The 18,944-nt window shown below is 44.6% G+C and overlaps 1 protein-coding gene across 1 annotated transcript in view; it reads left to right on the forward strand.

Moving 5' to 3' along the window:
- LOC135541648 (contactin-2-like) overlaps positions 1-18,944 on the forward strand; it is a 77,324-nt gene that overhangs the window by 31,246 nt on the left and 27,134 nt on the right. The window contains exon 2 of the mRNA XM_064967967.1: positions 18,728-18,873. Within this exon, the coding sequence (XP_064824039.1) occupies positions 18,816-18,873 (58 nt within the window). The 5' untranslated portion in view covers positions 18,728-18,815. The remainder of the gene's footprint in view (positions 1-18,727; positions 18,874-18,944) is intronic.

An 18,944-nucleotide genomic window follows, 5' to 3' on the forward strand; every position in this document is an offset into this window, starting at 1 on the left:
CATTCTTGAGTCTGAAGCAGATATGCAACTTTTAAACATTGATTAATCTTGGACCTCCCTCTCCCGGATCCGGGAGAATTGTCATCAACTGACACGAATTAGCATAACGCAACGGACAAAAAAATATTACTAGAAAATATTCATGAAATCACAAGTGAAATATATTGAAACAGCTTAGCCTTTTGTTAATCACCCTGTCATCACAGATTTTGAAATTATGCTTTACAGCCAAAGCAAGACAAGCATTTGAGTAAGTTTATCGATAGCCTAGCATAGCAGTATGCCTAGCTAGCAGCAGGCAGCTTGGTCACGAAAATCAGAAAAGCAATCAAATTAAATGTTTTACCTTTGATGAGCTTTGGATGTTTTCACTCATGAGACTCCCAGTTAGACAGCAAATGTTCATTTTGTCCCATAAAGATTATTTTTATAGCCGAAATACCTCCGTTTGTACTTCACGTTTGGTTGAGAAATCCACCGATAGCTGCGGTCACGACAACGCCGAAAAATATTTCAAATTAGATCCATAATAATCGACAGAAACATGGCAAACGTTTTTTATAATCAATCCTCAAGGTGTTTTTCAAATATCTATTTGATAATATCAACCGGGACAGGTGGCTTCTTAGTAGGAAAGAGAGAAACAATGGTTGCATTTGTCTATTACGTACAAATCACTCTGAGAGCCTCCAGCTGACCACTGACGCAATGTTGTCGTTCAGGCTCATTTTTCAAAATAAAAGCGTGAAACTATGTATTGTGACACTAGACACATTAGGGAAGCCATAGAAAAAGGAATCTGGTTGTCACACGAGTAGCAGTACCCACACTAAACCCCAATGTGTTAGGTGGATCGACACAAGAGCAGACTCAGATGAAGAAACAGGGATGAATTAACCAAGATATTTGTTCTAACACAGGGAGATATGGAGTGCAGATCCGGGCAAGCTCAGATGATTTGTAGAAAACCAGATGTGGAGACTGAGGTTGGAGTGAGCTGGGTAGAACCAGGTAAACAGGTCCGGAGGGGAATCCAAAGTAGTGGGGGTGAGCTAAATCCAGAACAGGATAGTAGGGTGGTGAGATGTGGAACGGGAGACAAGAGCCAGAGACAGAGAGGTAAACTGCAATGAGAGGATAAATAGCATCAGGCAGGGAAACAGGCACAGCAGAGTAACAGGATCTTGAATAATCATAAATAGCAAGAGGCATGAACTGACTGAGCAGAGATTACGATCTGGCAGAGTGGAAGTGGCAGGACTGAGTATTTGCAGAGGTCTTGATTATGGAACGAGTTGCAGCTAGTAGGGATCTGCTCTGACTCCAGCACACCTGTCTCCAACCACACAATCACACAGGTGTGGGAGAGAGAGTGTGTACTGGGGGAGTAACTGCAGTTCAAGAAGACACCGGGTGAACACAAGAGGGCGTAGCAGGAGCAGATGTGGCACAGTGTCCTGGCTGGAGCAGTTCCCAAACTGGCAGCTCATGGTGCCATGGTAACATAATAATGCCCAGCTCCTCTCCTCTTCCCTAGATCATTGATGTAATGAGAATGTGTTCTCAGTCAGCTTACCTGTTAAGTGCAGGTCAACGGCAGCAGACTGGACACACACAATCTCCTTAAACTTGAACTTGAACTGTTTCAGATAGATTCAGAGAGTTGGCCTCTGCTACGGCAGCAAAGTTAGTCTGTACCTCCAAAAGCTTTTTTTGGGAGTGAGTAACATTTAGAAATTATATTTCTAATTTATTTGACACAACTTTTGCCTCACGGAATCCAACTGGGGTTTCCCTAAAACTAAGGAAGGCCTTTTGAATAATGGATACAGCTAAGGCTTTTCAAGTTATTGGGCAGAAATAAGATGTACTCATTTCTAAAGAACATTGTGCTGAGTTCGGCTTTGGGGGTCTTGGCACATAACTACTAAACTATCATGGGGAGAAAGTAAGATCTCCCTAGATGAGAAAACATGATCCTGAAACAAACATGCATTCTGAATATGATGTATGGCCAGTATAGTTTGTGGAGATGCTCCTTTGTCAAATCTACAGGAGCCTAAGTCAGGCCAGATGTGTATTTTCAGAGTGGCTGATGATCAATCAATCTGCCTGTTAGTCTTCTACCCTGAACACTGAAGTCTAAATCTCTGCCTGTTATTCTTCCACCCTGAACACTGATGTCTAAATCTCTGACTGCCTTCCTTTCTCCTTGCTAAGCCATGAGCTTTGTTCTTTTGAAGGATCTCTTCTCCTAACCCAACCAGCCTGTGCTTCTGATTGCCGTAACAACGCACTTAGCATCAGCTCACTTCAATCAGACTTAATATATTATATCTCAAAGCTGCAGTTTCTCCTCTCATGTGTGTCTGTGAGAGCTGAGAGGCCCTCTAGAACACTGGAGGCCCTATAGAACACTCGATGCAGATGTAAAACTGCCTACTTCAGATATAACTGAAGTTGAGTAGTGATTGTTAGTTACGGTAGCTAGTTCCTCCTACCTCTTTCAGAGATGGCCATCTCTACATTCAAGAGTACATTTCTAATTCTTTCAAGGTCGATCCACACAACACTTTCACCAACACTATGCCCACCACGCCAACACATTTTTCTACAGCACTTATAAAAACGTTCTAGCTCAGCCAGACACATGTAACACCTCTTAACATCGCCAGGTTATTCAAAGTGCTTCATTTCCTGTGCTTGTGACACACTCCCCCTCTCTGGGGAGTGAGACAGAAGGTTAAACAGAGAGAGGGAGGGAGTGCGAGAAAGATTCTGGACAGAGTGAACGGAGACAGAGAGCAACTAGGCGCAACACATGTCTCCATTTCAGCCCTGCTGGGCAAGACAGAGGCTGAGATATCAAGTATTATTAGCTGGTGGCATGCTGTTTCAAGGTTAAGAGAGTGTTACCTTGACTATGTATTATATATACTGTATGTTGTTTTACAGCGTGGCTCTCTGATTTAGCTTTAATACATGTCAATAAAAGAGATCCACTCCTAATATTCTTAATGTGATAACTGTGGAGTTAGCAATATTTTATTCTTTTGTAAAATAATTCTTATTCTTTTGTATTTTATTCTAGCTGTAAAAAAACAGATGTTAAAAACCATTGGTTTGTCTTGAGATAATATGTTAGGCTTATGAGCGAAAACATCTGCGCTATGCCGATCTAGCTGCCGAAGCACTGCATCATGGCTGGAACACAGAAGTCCGACCAGTGGAGGTGGGCTGCAGAGGTTTTGTGTCAACAGCTACAACCAGACTGCTTAGAGACCTGGGAATTAAGGGCCAGAGCCAGTGTTCGGCAATCAAAGCTGTATCGGAGGCGACTGAAGGCAGCAGTAAGTGGCTCTGGATGAAGAGGAAAGACCCCAGCTGGGCCCCGAAGTGAGAGGGCCAGGAGGTATGCAGTCAACAATGCTTGACTCAGGGAGGAGGACGCCCCTGCCATGCATAGTCTCATGGGATGTTGGCTATCAACAACAAGGCAACTCCTATGACTAATTGGGAATGGGACACAAGCGTAGGATTGATCACCCTGTCGCTGGCCGTCTTTGGGGAGGGTGTATAGTGTGAAAGGCCGAAACACCCTAGGAACCAAAGGTACACTACTGACGATGCACTCCCCAAATTTCACAAGGCTCACTGTTCATGAACTCTTGGAAGTGCTTGCACAAAGGATAGTAACATCTCATCCTGTGTTCTTGGAATCTTAGGTATTTCGTTACAAAAATCATTAATTTGTCCCCCAAGATGAGATCATGAACTTATTTCACCCTGAGCAGCACATATACCATTAGGTCGGATATAACTCAACACCCTGCCGTTGGCGTTGTGTGAGAAGCTTTCTGCTGTTGGATCTATAATTTGTGCAGCAGAATGATGTCCTCTAGAGCAGTGGTTCCTAAACTTTTTTTACCGTACCCCTTCAAACATTCAACCTCCAGCTGCGTACCCCCTCTAGTACCAGGGTCAGCGCACTCTCAAATGTTGTTTTTTGCCATCATTGTAAGCCTGCTACACACACGCTATACGATACATTTATTAAACATAAGAATAAGTGTGAGTTTGTCACAACCCGGCTCGTGGGAAGTGACAAAGAGCTCTTATAGGACCAGGGCACAAATAATAATATTATAATAATCAATCATTTTGGTCTTTATTTAACCATCTTACATATAAAACCTTATTTGTTAATCGAAAATTGTGAATAACTCACCACAGGTTAATGAGAAGGGTGTGTTTGAAAGGATGCACATAACTCTGCAATGTTGGGTTGTATTGGAGAGTCTCAGTCTTAAATCATTTTCCACACACAGTCTGTGCCTGTATTCATACTAGTGAGGGCTGAGAATCCACTCTCACATAGCTATGTGGTTGCAAAGAGCATCAGTGTCTTAACAGCCCGATTTGCCAAGGCAGGATATTGTGAGCGCAGCTCAATCCGTAAATCTGGCAGTGGCTTCTGATTAAATCAAATTTTCACAGAACCGCTTGTTGCAATTTCGATGAGGCTCTCTTGTTCAGATATCAGTAAGTGAACTGGAGACAGGGCATGAATGGGATAATCGATCCGGTTGTTTGTGTCACCTTTTTTGGGAAAGTTCCTGCGTAATTGCACACCCAACTCACTCATGTGCTTCTCTATATCACATTTGACATTGTCTGTAAGCTTGAGTTCATTATCACACAAAAAATAATACAATGATGGAAAGACCTGTGTGTTGTCCTTGTTATTGCAGACAGAGAAGAGCTCCAACTTCTTAATCATAGCCTCAATTTTGTCCCGCACATTGAATATATTTGCGCAGAGTCACTGTAATCCTAGATTCAGATTAAACTCACCCAGATAGACCAGTCATGTGAGAAACTCGTCATTATGCAAGCGATCAGACAAGTGAAAATTATGGTCAGTAAAGAAAACTTTAAGCTCGTCTCTCAATTGCCCCTTGATAACCAGCGCACTTATTTCTGTATGTTGTAAAAGCATAGTGCAGAAAATACACAAGAGTTCAGGGTCCTTGCTTTAACAAAGTTAACCATTTTCACTGTAGTGTCCAGAATGTCTTTCAAGCTGTCAGTCATTCCCTTGGCAGCAAGAGCCTCTCGGTGCCTCTCGGTGGATGCTGCAGTGGACCCAAGTGGCGCTGGGAACAACTGCTTGCACGCGCGTTACCACTCCACTATGTCTCCCTGTCATGGCTTTTGTGCCATCAGTACAGATACCAACACATCTTGACCACCAAAGTCCATTTGATGTCACAAAGCTGTCCAGTACTTTAAAAATATCCTCTCCTGTTGTCCTGGTTTCCAGTGGTTTGCAGAAGAGGATGTCTTCCTTAATTGACCCCCCCATAAACGTAACAGACATATACCAGGAGATGTGCCAGGTCTGGTGACTCATCCAGCTGTAACGCATAGAATTCACTGGCTTGTATGCGAAGCAGTAATTGTTTCAAAACATCGCTTGCCATGTCACTGATGCGTGGTAAAACAGGGTTGTTTGATGGAGCCATTGTCTGTATAGTTTTTTTGGCCTTTTCCCTAGCATTGTCCCAGCCATATCCGGGGCAGCAGGAAGAATTAAGTCCTCCACAATAGTATGGGGATTTGCCGGTCCTAGCCACTCGGTAGCTCACCATATAAGACGCTTCTAGCCCCTTGTTATTAATGAATCTGTTGCTTTTATACATGTCTTACTACTCGAAAGTCATCTTTGTTCTCGCTCAAAAAACTCCCACTGCTTATTTTTCAACTGCTCATGTTTTGTTTCTAAATGGCTGCGCAAGAGTGAAGGTTTCATCGAGTTGTGAGATAGTACTTTTGCGCGTACTTTTGCGCATTTAACACACTGTGGCTGAGGAAAGGCACTACAGAAGTGAACCCCAAATCAATGTAGTTCTCATCATATTTGCGCCTCTTCGATGGTCCAATGTCCCTGTCTGCTGTTGTTCGATGCTTCCCAGGTAAAGGGGCAGTAGCTCTTCGGCTGCATCAGATTCACAACTGTCAGTGTCCATGCTAGCTGGGCTAACAACAAATGTAGAATTACTGATGCTAGCATTGGATGTGCTTGTGGAAACACAACAACTTGCGTCTTCGACAGGTGCAGGTGTAGTACTGCTGGTAATAATAGTACTACCAGTAGAGCTGGTATGTGTCTCTATGCATGCTTACTTTTTTTAACCATTTATCCATTTACGAGTAAACGGAATGAGCAGCAGCTACATTTGGCTACATACGGACCGTTAGTGGAATTCTTGCGAGAGAGTAACGGTTAATGTAATTGGATGTTAGTGTCACGACTTCCACTGAAGCCGGTTCCTCTCCTTGTTCGGGCTGCGTTCGGCGGTCGGCATCACCGGTGTTCTAGCCATCGTCGATCCACTTTTCATTTTCCATTTGTTTGGTCTGGTTTTCCTACACATCTGGTTCTCATTTCCCTCATTAAGTGTTGTGTATTTAACCCTCTGTTTCCCCCATGTCTTTGTGTGGGATTGTTTGTTGTAAGTGCTTGTGCACATGTTTACTGGTGCGCGTCGGGTTTTGTACCCATGTTGGTTTATTCTTTATGCTGTTGGTTTTGAAATTAAACTGCTGCGGCTATTTGCTAGTTCTGCTTTCCTGCGTCTGACTTCACTGCCACCAGTTACCCACCCAATTACTGTTAGTTATTTGACTAGGTTACCTGTATTTGACATTGCATTGTTATATCACTAAACACCAGATGGTTTCATTTTATTTTTTGACAGTGAAACGAGGCTACTCTGGTGACATGTACCCCAGTTTGGGAATACCTGCTCTAGAGGACCACTCATATTAGGGGCCAGAGGTCACTGGGCTACATCCGGGGTTCATTTGTCGGGTCATTCCACATCTGCTGATTTATGAACACACACACACACACATGCATAGATGCTGAGAAGTTCCATCCACAGATGAAGTCACTATTGGTATCAACTCTTCCCAGCACTCTACAGTACAGAGGTAGATTTTAAATCATGGATGAAAATGGCCCCCAGCAAAACTCAGCTCATTCTGTGGGCTGCTAAACTTCCAGACATTTAGTCTGAATGCAAAATAATCCTTTTTGTCGTCTTCTTGAAAGGTCAGAGCTATAGACGTGTTTTCTTCCAGTTTCCGGAAAGGGCAAATGTGCACAATCACCATTCATGAGAGGCAGAACACTCTGAAGTCCTATCTCAACCAATATCAGTCTATAACACACACACAGACAGACGTATGTACGCACACACGCACGCACATATGCACACAAACACACACATACACATACCTGCGGACCGCAACTCAGGGAAGGTGATGGTCAGTGTCTCAGGGAGACTATTTTAGTCCTGCTCTTTTCACTCAATATACACATGCTGTAGGCTACATGCTTAGATACATACACACATATATGTAAAGAAATACACTGCCAGAAATATAAACCCAAAGCTTTGGTCCCATGTTTCATAAGCTGAACTAAAAGATTCAGGTGCACAAAAAGCTTATTTCTATCAAATTTGGTGCACTAATGTGTTTACATCTTTGTTAGTCAGCATTTCTCCTTTCCCGAGATAATCCATCCACTTGACAGGTGTGGCATATCAAGAAGCTGATTAAAAAGCATGATCATTACACAGGTGCACCTTGTGCTGGGGACAATAAAAGTCCACTCTAAAATGTGCAGTTTTGTCACACAACACAATGCAACAGATGTCTCAAGTTTCATGGCGCGTACAATTGGCATGCTAAATGCAAGAATGTCAACCGGAGCTATTGCCTGAGAATTGAATGTTCATTTCTCTACTACTTCCAATGTCATTTTAGTAAATTTGGCCTCACAACTGCAGACCACGTGTAACCGCACCAGTCCAGGACCTCCACATCCGGCTTCTTCACCTGCGGGATCATCTGAGACCAGCCAATCAACAGCTGATGAAACTGTGGGTTTGCACATTCCGAAGAATTTCTGCACAAACTGTCAGAAACTGTCTCATGAAAGCTCATCTGTGTGTTCGTCATCCTCACCAGGGTCTTGACCTGACTGCAGGTCGGCATTGTAATCTAAATCAGTGGGAAATGCTCACCTTGATGGCCATTGGCATGCTGGAGAAGTGTGCTCTTCACAGATGAATCCCGGTTTCAACTGTACCCGGGCAGATGGCAGACAGTGTTGTAAGGCGTTGTGTTGGTGAGCGGTTTGCTGATGTCAACTTTGTGAGCAGAGTGCCTCATTGAAGAGGAGTGGGACAACATTCTACAGGCAACAATCAACTGCCTGATCAACTCTATGTGATGTGCAGTGCTACATGAGGCAACTCATGAGGCAACTCACTGTGCAGTGCTGCATCCCATAGATTTCATAGAATTCCTTATGAACTGCAACTCTTTGAAATTATTGCAATTGAAATTATTGCATGTTGTGTTTATATTTTTGTTCAGTGTAGTAATGCCATTAACCTTTTCATATGTTTTCTAGTAAATACCAGGCGATGAAGCATAGCATTTAGATTTGCACTCGAGTATTCTGGAGCATTTGGTGATACTGCCAAACCTTCTAAATCAGACATTAAATTGCAATATTCCAGACTCTATCACTCTGTCTCTGTATCAGAATGATTGTCAGCCCTCTAACCCTTGTTCCTCAGCAGAGCACTGTTCAAATACACACAGAGGAATGGTATCTCATCATTAAAGCTTAAAACACCTCTTGCTTCTAACCTAGACCAGCACACTGAACTCCATGTAGAAGAAGCACCTAAAAGACAGTTTGGGTGAAATATGAACCCCGGATTGATTTACAATGTTTAGAGCAAGTTCTGTTTGCTCCTGCTCAGCCCATACCTTCTCTCACACACACACACACACACACACACACACACACACACACACACACACACACACACACTCTCACACACACACACACACACACACACACACACACACACACACACACACACACTGTACAATGTAGCAATCCCTCCTACCATCCATTTGCTGCTTATACTGTATTGTTGATAAAGGGTTTTATGTGGTGTGAAGATATTTCTTCACACCACATTCAGAAAGGAGAGTGTGTGAACAAGCAACGGACCAGTCAAACAAGGTCATGGTTGGTTCAATCCAAATCCTGATGAACCCGGCTCAAACACACTCATCCCTGTCCAAATATTGCCATGGTTGTCTGCAGAGTCCTGAACTCGTAACTCTGTCAAATCTAACCTGTAAACTACACTCTAAATCCCAACAGTAAACTAAACTCTAAATTCCAAGTCTAAACTCTAGGATATTGAGGTCTGTAGAATATAGAGGTGTGATTATAATGCTGTTATTGATTTGTACTAATCTTTGTTCAACAATAGGACTACAATAGTCACATCTGAGCACTCTGTACTCTCATTCCCCCGCATGGTCAAACGTCGCCCTTAGAAACGGTGTGTGTGTGATCTTGTGTGTGTGTGTGTGTGTGTGTGTGTGTGTCGTATAATCGTGTTTGTTTTTGACAGTATGTATGTCTGTTTCCATCAGGTTGAATGTGGAAAAAGCTCTCATCTTATTTTATAGTGTAATCTGGTTGGTTCTTCCCCAGCGACTGACTGACAGCCAATGTGGTGATTCAATACATAATGTATGACCAGCACAGTGTGTGTGTGTGTGTGTGTGTGTGTGTGTGTGTGTGTGTGTGTGTGTGTGTGTGTGTGTGTGTGTGTGTGTGTGTGTGTGTGTGTGTGTGTGTGTGTGTGTGTGTGTGTGTGTGTGTGTGTGGTTGTATTGTATTGTGTGTTTGTATTTGCTCAGACTTTTTCATGACTGGAGGAGGACAGAGAGAGAGAGAGTGAGAGAGAGATGGGGGGGAGAGCCAGGTAAGGACAGTGAGTATTTGAGAAAGTATGTGTGTGTCTATGCTTGCCTGCCTGCCAGCATTGTATGTGTGTAGAGTACTCTTCATAAGTCAGATATACAAGCCCAATAGTATGTGAATGACAGTCTAACCATTTAAAGTGTGTATCAAGTGAGTTTGAGTCTGAATTCCAATTACCCTGGAGGAGATAGAATATGCGTGTGCAGAATACTGCTACTGTGACTGTCACAGATCCATCTGTCTGAGGTGCTACATCTTACAGCTGTGGAATTGACATGTCATGCATTATATCATTAGGTGTTAAAATCAGGAGCATTCAGATTTCCCTGTGAAATCGTAATTTAACAGTCCTTGGTCTACCTGACTAATTGTGGTAATGATCTCTTTACCTTTAATCTCTGTGTGTGTGCGTGTGTGTGATGTGATGTGATGTGATGACTCCGTTATATGATTCCAGTCACGCTGCCAGTGTCTGTCGTCTCACGCTGCAATATCAGCCGTCTCCATCTTCAAGCCTCTCTATCTCTGAATCAACAGGGAGGGATCAGTGTGTGTGTGTGTGTGTGTGAGTATGTGAGTGTGTGAGTGTGTGAGTGACTGACTGACTGACTGACTGACTATGTATGCAGGTGTGTGTGTGATATTCAGAGAGGTGTATGATGTAGAAGCCATCTAGAGCTCACAATCTCCACAGTTCATCCCAGAGATGGATTTAGGGAGCAGATCAGTGTTTTGTTTGATGTTCTCAGGGGGACTGGCAGGGACAGCTAACTCCCTCTGCTTTCTCATCAAACACCTGCTAAAGAGATGGTTATCGCCAAGAAGACAGAAGATTTCAGAGCAGCCTGTGCGTGTGTGTGTACGTGTGTGTGTGTGTGTGTCACCCGCACCTAAGGCAAGCGCAGACAGGATATTAGTTGTCATCCCAGAGGATAGGGCAGTACTGTGGGGATCTTAGCTGATCAATAAATAAAGATGTTGTCTTCTGGTCACCCTGTGGGTCACCTCACTTCCCTCCTCCTTCTCATCCTCTATTCCTCACTCCTTCCTTCTCTTCCCCTCTACACCTCCCCCTGCCCAGAGTGGTGTCCCAAACAGCCAACCGGGGGGTGTAGTGCATTTTCAGTGTCCTTTGTTGTCCCTGTGTGTGTGTGTGTGTGTGTGTGTGTGTGTGTGTGTGTGTGTGTGTGTGTGTGTGTGTGTGTGTGTGTGTGTGTGTGTGTGTGTGTGTGGAATGTGTGTGTGTGCATGCGTGTGCGTGCACGTGTGGTCCTTGTGTGTGTCCCGTCGACAGATGTCTAGGCTGAGTTAAAAGCTCCGTGGCCTCAGGCAGTCCTTCCCTCCTTAATGGAGCGTGACGACTTCAGAGGGACGAAGGGATGGAGGGATGTAGGGAGGAGAAGGTAGACAATGAGAGATAGTGGTAAAAGAAGGAAAGGGAGATGTTGTGGTGTCTGTCTGTGGGATGTGGTTTGGAAGCACTGTGAAGGACGGGGATCTGAATGTCAATTGGCAAAATTGTCCACCTCCCAAAAAAGTACCATCAACCAGCACTCCTACTCAGTCTGATGGAGAGGCGAGGAGCACATAGGAGAAAACTGTGACAATGAGGGAAGAGAAGAGTGAGCAGCAGAGATTTCTTCAGCAATCAAACCTACACTCCGCTCCACACAAGTGGAGTCAGTGTTAACTCAACCCCTCATCTACAGCACACACACAAACATGCACGGACACACACACACACACGGCGCGTATTACCAAGATGGACTACCGCATCCAGCCACCCTTTATTCTAGTCTAGACCCAGTCATCCATAGTGTGTGTGTGTGTGTGTGTGTGTGTGTGTGTGTGTGTGTGTGTGTGTGTGTGTGTGTGTGTGTGTGTGTGTGTGTGTGTGTGTGTGTGTGTGTGTGTGTGTGTGCGTGTGCGTGCGTGGAATCACCACTCTGTAGAATACCCACACTGTACAATCCCCACTCTGTACAATCCCCACTCTGTACAATCCCCACTCTGGGCCCTCTCCTCTTCAAACCACTCATTAAAAACGCCCCATCAGTTCTCCTTGTTTGTGTGTGTGCCCAGAATGATTCAGCTAAGAGCAGAAAACAGATAACAATGAAGTTGCCACTACCAGACACTGATCTAGGGTCAGTTGTGTTTCCCCCCTCTTATGATTATGGTTAGGATATGGAGAGGCTATATAACAGGTTCTAGATCAGTGCTCAAGGGAAGAACCTCTCCCTTCTAGAGTGCTGGTTCCATTACTGCTATCTGTCAGAATGTGTCAGAGTTCTGAGTTCCAATTACAGGAGCAGAGAGGGGAGCAGAGAGAGGAGAGAGAAAGAGAGAGGGGGAATAGAGTGGAAGAGGTGTGCACTGATGGGTAACTCACCCGAGGATCCACAATGGGCCACAATGTTCCACAGCGCTGCACACAGAAATGGAAGGGTCTGCACTGACTTCACACATTGGACAGATTTCACTCTAATACGACAATTAGTCCCGCGCGATTGACAGAAAACTCTCATTCTGTGAGACAAACGTGTCTTGTTCATTTGTGGTTCGGTTGATTGCTAAATGCACAACACCTGGTTGTAGCTCCTCATTTAGTAATGAGATACCATAAGGAAACCATCTGGTTCAACAAAATGTCTGCACTGATCTTTAAAGTGATGCACCTGCATCTGCAGAGTCGTGTTCCATTGCAACAACCTTTTTATTTTATTTTACTAATTGTCTTGTTTTGTCTTCATCTAAATCAAATCAATCAAATTATATTTGTCACATGGTTTGTGAACAACAGGTGTGGACTAACAGTGAGATTCTTACTTTACAGGCCCTTCCCAACAATGCAGTGAGAAAGACAATAGAGAAATAATAGAAAAGTAAAACACATAATAATAAAAGTAATAGTAGACACACAATGAGTAACAATAACTTGGTTATATACCAGGGGCACCAGTACTGAGTCTGTGCAGGGGTGCAGGGGTATGAGGTCATTGAGGTTGATATAAAGTGACAGATAGTAAACAGTAGCAGCAGTGTCATGTGATGAGTCAAAAACAATGTGTGCAAAACGGGTGTTATGGCTTGGGGGTAGAAGATGTTCAGGGTCCTGTTGGTTGTAGACTTGGTGTATCAGTACCACTTTCCATGTGGTAGCAGAGAGAACAGTCTATGATGGGTGGCTGGAGTCTGACCATTTTTAATGCCTTCCTCTGACACTGCCAGCTATGGAGGTCCTGGATGTGATGTACTTGGCTGTATGCACTACCTTCTTTATCAACTTGCGGTTGGATGCCAAGCAATTGTCAAACCAAGTGGTGATACAGCCAGTCAAGATGCTCTCAATGGTGCAGCTGTTGTACTTTTTGAGGATCTGAGACATGACAAATATTTTCAACCTCTTGAGGGGGAAGAGGCATTGTAGTGCCCTTTTCATAACTGTGTTGGTGTGTTTGGACCATGATAAATCGTTAGTGATGTGGACACCAAGGAACTTGAAGCTCTCGATCCGCTCCACTACAGCCCCGTCAATGTGAATGGGGCGTGCTCAGCCCTCCATTTCCTGTATTCCATGATCAGCTACGTTATCTTCCTGACATTGAGTGAGAGGTTGTTGTCCTGACATCACACTGCCAAGTCTCTGACCTCTCAATGGGCTGTCTCATTGTCATCGATGATCAGGCCTATCCCCGTCATGTTGTCGGCAAACTTATTGATGGTGTTTGAGTTGTGCGCGGCTACACAGTCATTGGGGAACGGGAAGTACAGGAGGGGACTAAGCACGCACCTCTGAGGGGCCCCTGTCTTGAGGGTCAGCGTGACTGATGTGTTGTTGCCCACAGTACCCTCACCACCTGGGGGAGTTCCATCAGGAAGTCCAGGATCCAGTTGCAGAGGGAGGTGTTCAGTACCAGGGTCCTTAGCTTAGTGATGAGCTTGGAAGGCACTATGGTGTTGAACACTGGGCTGTAATCAATGAACAGCATTCTCATGTAGGTGTTCCTTTTGTCCAAGTGGGAAAGTCACAGTGTGGAGTGCAATGGAGATTGCATCATCTTTGGATCTGTTGGGGAGAAATGCGAAATGGAGTGGGTCCAGGCTGTCTGGGATGATGGTGTTGATGTGAGCCAGCCTGTACAAAAACTTTCATGGCTACAGATGTGAGTGTTACGGTGCGATAGTCATTTAGACAGGTTACCTTGGCATTCCTGGACACAGGGACTATGGTGATCTGCTTGAACCATGTAAGTAACACAGAGTGGGTCACAGAGAGGTTGAAAATATCATTGAAGACACAGGCCAGCTAGTCAGGGCATGCTCTGAGTACACGTCTGGCAATCCATCTGTCCCTGCGGCCTTGTGAATGTTAAACTGTTTCAAGGTCTTATTCACATTGACAATGGAGAGTGTGATCACACAGTTGTCTGGAACAGCTGGTGCTCTCACTCATGGTTCAGTGTTGCTTTACTCGATGTGCATAGAATGCATTTAGTTCATCTGGTCGGTTTATGTCACTGTGCAGCTCAGGGCTCCCTTTGTAATCCGTGCTAGTTTGTAATCCATGCTAGTTTGTAATCCGTGCTAGTTTGCAAACACTGCCACATTCGACAAGAATCAGAGCCGGTGCAGTAGGATTCAATCTTAGTCCTGTATTGACGCGTTGCCTGTTTGTTTGTTTGTCAGAACTATAGCAGGATTTGTTATAAGCATCCGGGTTAGTGTCCCGCTCCTTGAAAGCGGCAGCACTAGCCTTTTAGCTCAGTGTGGATGTTGCCTGTGGCTTCTGGTTCGGATATGTACGTACGGTCACCGTAGGGATGTAGTCGTTGATTCACTTATTACTGAAGCCGGTGAATGATGTGGTAAACTCCTTAGTGCCATCGGATGAGTCCCGGAACATGTGCCAGTCTGTGCTAGCAAAACAGTCCTGTAGCTTTGCATCCGCTTCCGACCACTTACGTATTGAGTGCGTAATTGGTACTTCCTGTTTAAGTTTTTGCTTGTAAGCAAGAATCAGGAGGATAGCGTTATAGTCAGATTTGCCAAATGGAGGGCGAGAGAGAGCTTTGTATGTATCTCTGTGTGTGGAGTAGTATGATCTATAGCCTATCGTGAGGTATTCTAACTCAGAACCTCAAGATTTCCTTAATATTAGAGATAGCACACCAGCTGTTGTTAACAAGGAGACAAACCCGTCGCCATTCTGTCCTGCCATTCTGTCCTGCCATTCTGTCCTGCCATTCTGTCCTGCCATTCTCTCCTGCCATTCTGTCCTGCCATTATGTCCTGTCAAAGCATAGAAAAAACAGCTAGATGTGTATTATCCATGTCCTTGTTCAGTCAAGTTTCTGTTGATAGGATCATCTTGAACGGAGCTTGTCCAGTTTGTTCTCCAGTGATTGTATATTCGTCACTAGAACAGAGGGTAGAGGGGGGTTATTTTCTCGCGTCTGTAGTTTCATCAGGTTGCCCACACGTCGGCCTCTATATCGCTGTCACTTTCTTTTCCAAGTGTCAGGGATTTAGGGCCTGGTCTGGGGTGAGCAGTATGTCCTGGACCGAAGACTCACTGAAGTAGAAATCTTAATCCAAATCGAGGTTAGTGAAGCTCTTTTCGGTCATAGGAAATGATGGCAGGAACATTATGTAAAAAAAGTTACGATCAACGCAAAAATCCACAAAATAACAGAATTGGTCAGGAGCATGTAAAACGTCTGCAATACATTCCAGCGCCATTGTGTATCCAAGCTTTATTAAAGCATAGACTGGACATAAAGAATGTCATACAGAATGTTTCTATCTGCTTTGAGCTAACTGTTGAACCAGCCTCAGATGTTTGGCTGTGGTGCAATGGAGACGTGAGAGCAATGTGATATGCTGCTCCCCTCTCCTTCCACAGTCCATTAAGCTGTGAGCTGATTTGATGAGCTATATCTCTCTGTCTCTGCCCGGCTCGGTTTCTGTCTGTTTCTCTGCTGTCTCTGCCCGGCTCGGTTTCTGTCTGTTTCTCTGCTGTCTCTGCTGTCTCTGCCCGGCTCGGTTTCTGTCTGTTTCTCTGCTGTCTCTGCCCGGCTCAGTTTCTGTCTGTTTCTCGGCTGTCTCTGCCCGGCTCGGTTTTTGTCTGTTTCTCTGCTGTCCCTGCTGTCTCTGTCCGGTTTCTGTCTGTTTCTCTCTGTCTGCCCGGCTCGGTTTCTGTCTGTTTCTCGGCTGTTTCGGTTTTTGTCTGTTTCTCTGCTGTCCCTGCTGTCTCTGCCCGGCTCGGTTTCTGTCTGTTTCTCTGCTGTCTCTGCCCGGCTCGGTTTCTGTCTGTTTCTCTGCTGTCTCTGCCCGGCTCGGTTTCTGTCTGTTTCTCTCTGTTTCTCTGCTGTCTCTGCTGTCTCTGCCCGGCTCGGTTTCTGTCTGTTTCTCTGCTGTCTCTGCTGTCTTCAGGATGGCAGGTAGCCACAAGGTTAGAGCGTTGGGCATTTCCATTATACACTTGTGTTAACAGAGCAAATATAAACACCCTCAAAATATTATTATTTATTGCTATCTTTCGCTCTCTGTCTGCCCCCTCTCTTTCTCTCTCCTTCTCCCTCTCCCTCTGCCTCTCCCAGTCCCCCCTCTCTCTCGTCATAACTCTCTCTCCCTCTTTCTTCCTTCCTCCCAATCTCCCCCCCTCTATTTCTGCTGTGTGTTTAATAACAGTAGTATCCAGTGAAATGTCAGAAGGTGACAGTTTGGGGAGAGAGGGAGCACACAGAGGGAGAACACTGTGCGAGAACACAGACTGACAGAGTAGATTATGTTAGCCAGGGTCTGTCGTGGGGAATTCTGCCATGGAGTAACTTGTTCCTGGTCTGTAAGCGAGTCTACTAGGCTGTGAGCTGTCTAGACGACATTCCGACAGATGTGCTAGATCTAATTGTACCTTATGTGCCAGCTTCCGGGGAAAAAAGCCTGAACCTTCCTGTTCTATTGATGTTTCTAAGGTCCTTGGACCTTTATTGGATTTGAAGAGTATAATACACTTGGTCAATTAATACCCTCTCATTGCTTTCTACGTTTGGATTGGACAATATTATTTTGAGTTATTTTTTGCCATACAATGCTGAATTTATATTAGGTGGAAATGTGTTTAGTGAGTCTGTGTGTTTGGCCAGCGGTTTCAACTGAGAGAGAGAGAGCTAGAGAGAAAGGGAAGGAGATAGAGAGAAAGGGAATAAGATGGAGAGAAAGGGAAGGAGATGGAGAGAAAGGGAATGAGATGGAGAGAAAGGGAAGGAGATGGAGAGAAAGGGAATAAGATGGAGAGAAAGGGAAGGAGATGGAGAGAAAGGGATGGCAATAGAGAGACAGGGAAGGAGATAGCAATATTTTTTATTTTACTAGGCAAGTCAGTTAAGAACAAATTCTTATTTTCAATGACGGCCTAGGAACCGTGGGTTAACTGCCTGTTCAGGGGCAGAACGACAGATTTGTACCTTGTCAGCTCGGGGACCTGAACTTGCAACCTTTCGGTTACTAGTCCAACACTCTAACCACTAGGCTACCCTGCCACCCCAATAGAGAGAGAAAGGGAAGGAGGTGGAGATAGAAGGATGGCGATAGAGAGAAAGGGAAGGAGATAGAGAGAAAGGAAAGGAGATAGAGAGAAAGGGATGGTGATAGAGAGAAAGGGAAGGAGATAGAGAGAAAGGGATGGCGATAGAGAGAAAGGGATGGCGATAGAGAGAAAGGAAAGGAGATAGAGATAAAAGGATGGCGATAGAGAGAAAGGGAAGAAGATAGAGAGAAAGGAAAGGAGATAGAGAGAAAGGGATGGCGATAGAGAGAAAGGGATGGCGATAGAGAGAAAGGGAAGGAGATAGAGATAAAAGGATGGCGATAGAGAGAAAGGGATGGCGATAGAGAGAAAGGGAAGTAGATAGAGATAAAAGGATGGCGATAGAGAGAAAGGGAAGAAGATAGAGAGAAAGGAAAGGAGATAGAGAGAAAGGGATGGCGATAGAGAGAAAGGTAAGGAGATAGAGATAAAAGGATGGCGATAGAGAGAAAGGGAAGGAGATAGAGAGAAAGGAAAGGAGATAGAGAGAAAGGATGGCGATAGAGAGAAAGGGAAGTAGATAGAGATAAAAGGATGGCGATAGAGAGAAAGGGAAGAAGATAGAGAGAAAGGAAAGGAGATAGAGAGAAAGGGATGGCGATAGAGAGAAAGGTAAGGAGATAGAGATAAAGGATGGCGATAGAGAGAAAGGGAAGGAGATAGAGATAAAGGATGGCGATAGAGAGAAAGGAAAGGAGATAGAGATAAAGGATGGCGATAGAGAGAAAGGGAAGGAGATAGAGAGAAAAGGATGGCAATAGAGAGAAAGGGAAGGAGATAGAGAGAGCGGGACGGAGGGAATATAAGAAGGTAAGAGACGACATTGTTAAAGGTTTGTTATGTTTGTTCTGTTTCTCTCTCTCTCCTCTACCTTGGGCTAGTATTTATTCCGTAATGTAACATGAAGCAGAGTGCACACTGCATGGGGAGACAGTCTCCTGGGTGTGTGAGAGGCAGCAGGAGAGATAGCTACTAAAGAGATAAGGCCACTGGAGCATACTAGCCAGGGTTGAGTCTTAAATGGCACCCTATTCCCTATATAATGCACTACCTTTGACCAAGGCCCATAAGGCTCTGGTCCCCAAAAAATTATGTAGTAGGGAATAAGGTGCCATTTGGGACACACCCCAGCTCTAGTGTTGTTCCACAATGCTTCAGTCCAGAGACATTGTACTGTTAGGATGTTCTGCTTGTAGGCCACGTGAAAAGTGCTAGCCGTGTAGTTTAACCAGGAGTAAATCTGTCTTTCTTTTTGTTCTCCACAGGCACTGATAAGCCACTTCTAATTTCTTCCTGGTGTGGTGCAGATCTGGTTCTGATCCTGTTTGGTCCAGTTCTGATCGGAGTGGGAGAATGGAGCTTTTGCTGTTTCTGTTGAGCCTCAGCTCCTTAGCTCTGAGCTACGCTGTTGGTAAGGTTTCTCATTTTTTCCTTTTATATTCTATTACCTGTCCTCTCCACTCCTCTCCTCTCCACTAATTT

This window comes from Oncorhynchus masou, chromosome 6 (assembly GCF_036934945.1).
Source record: "Oncorhynchus masou masou isolate Uvic2021 chromosome 6, UVic_Omas_1.1, whole genome shotgun sequence".
Classification (NCBI taxonomy): Eukaryota; Metazoa; Chordata; class Actinopteri; order Salmoniformes; family Salmonidae; genus Oncorhynchus; species Oncorhynchus masou.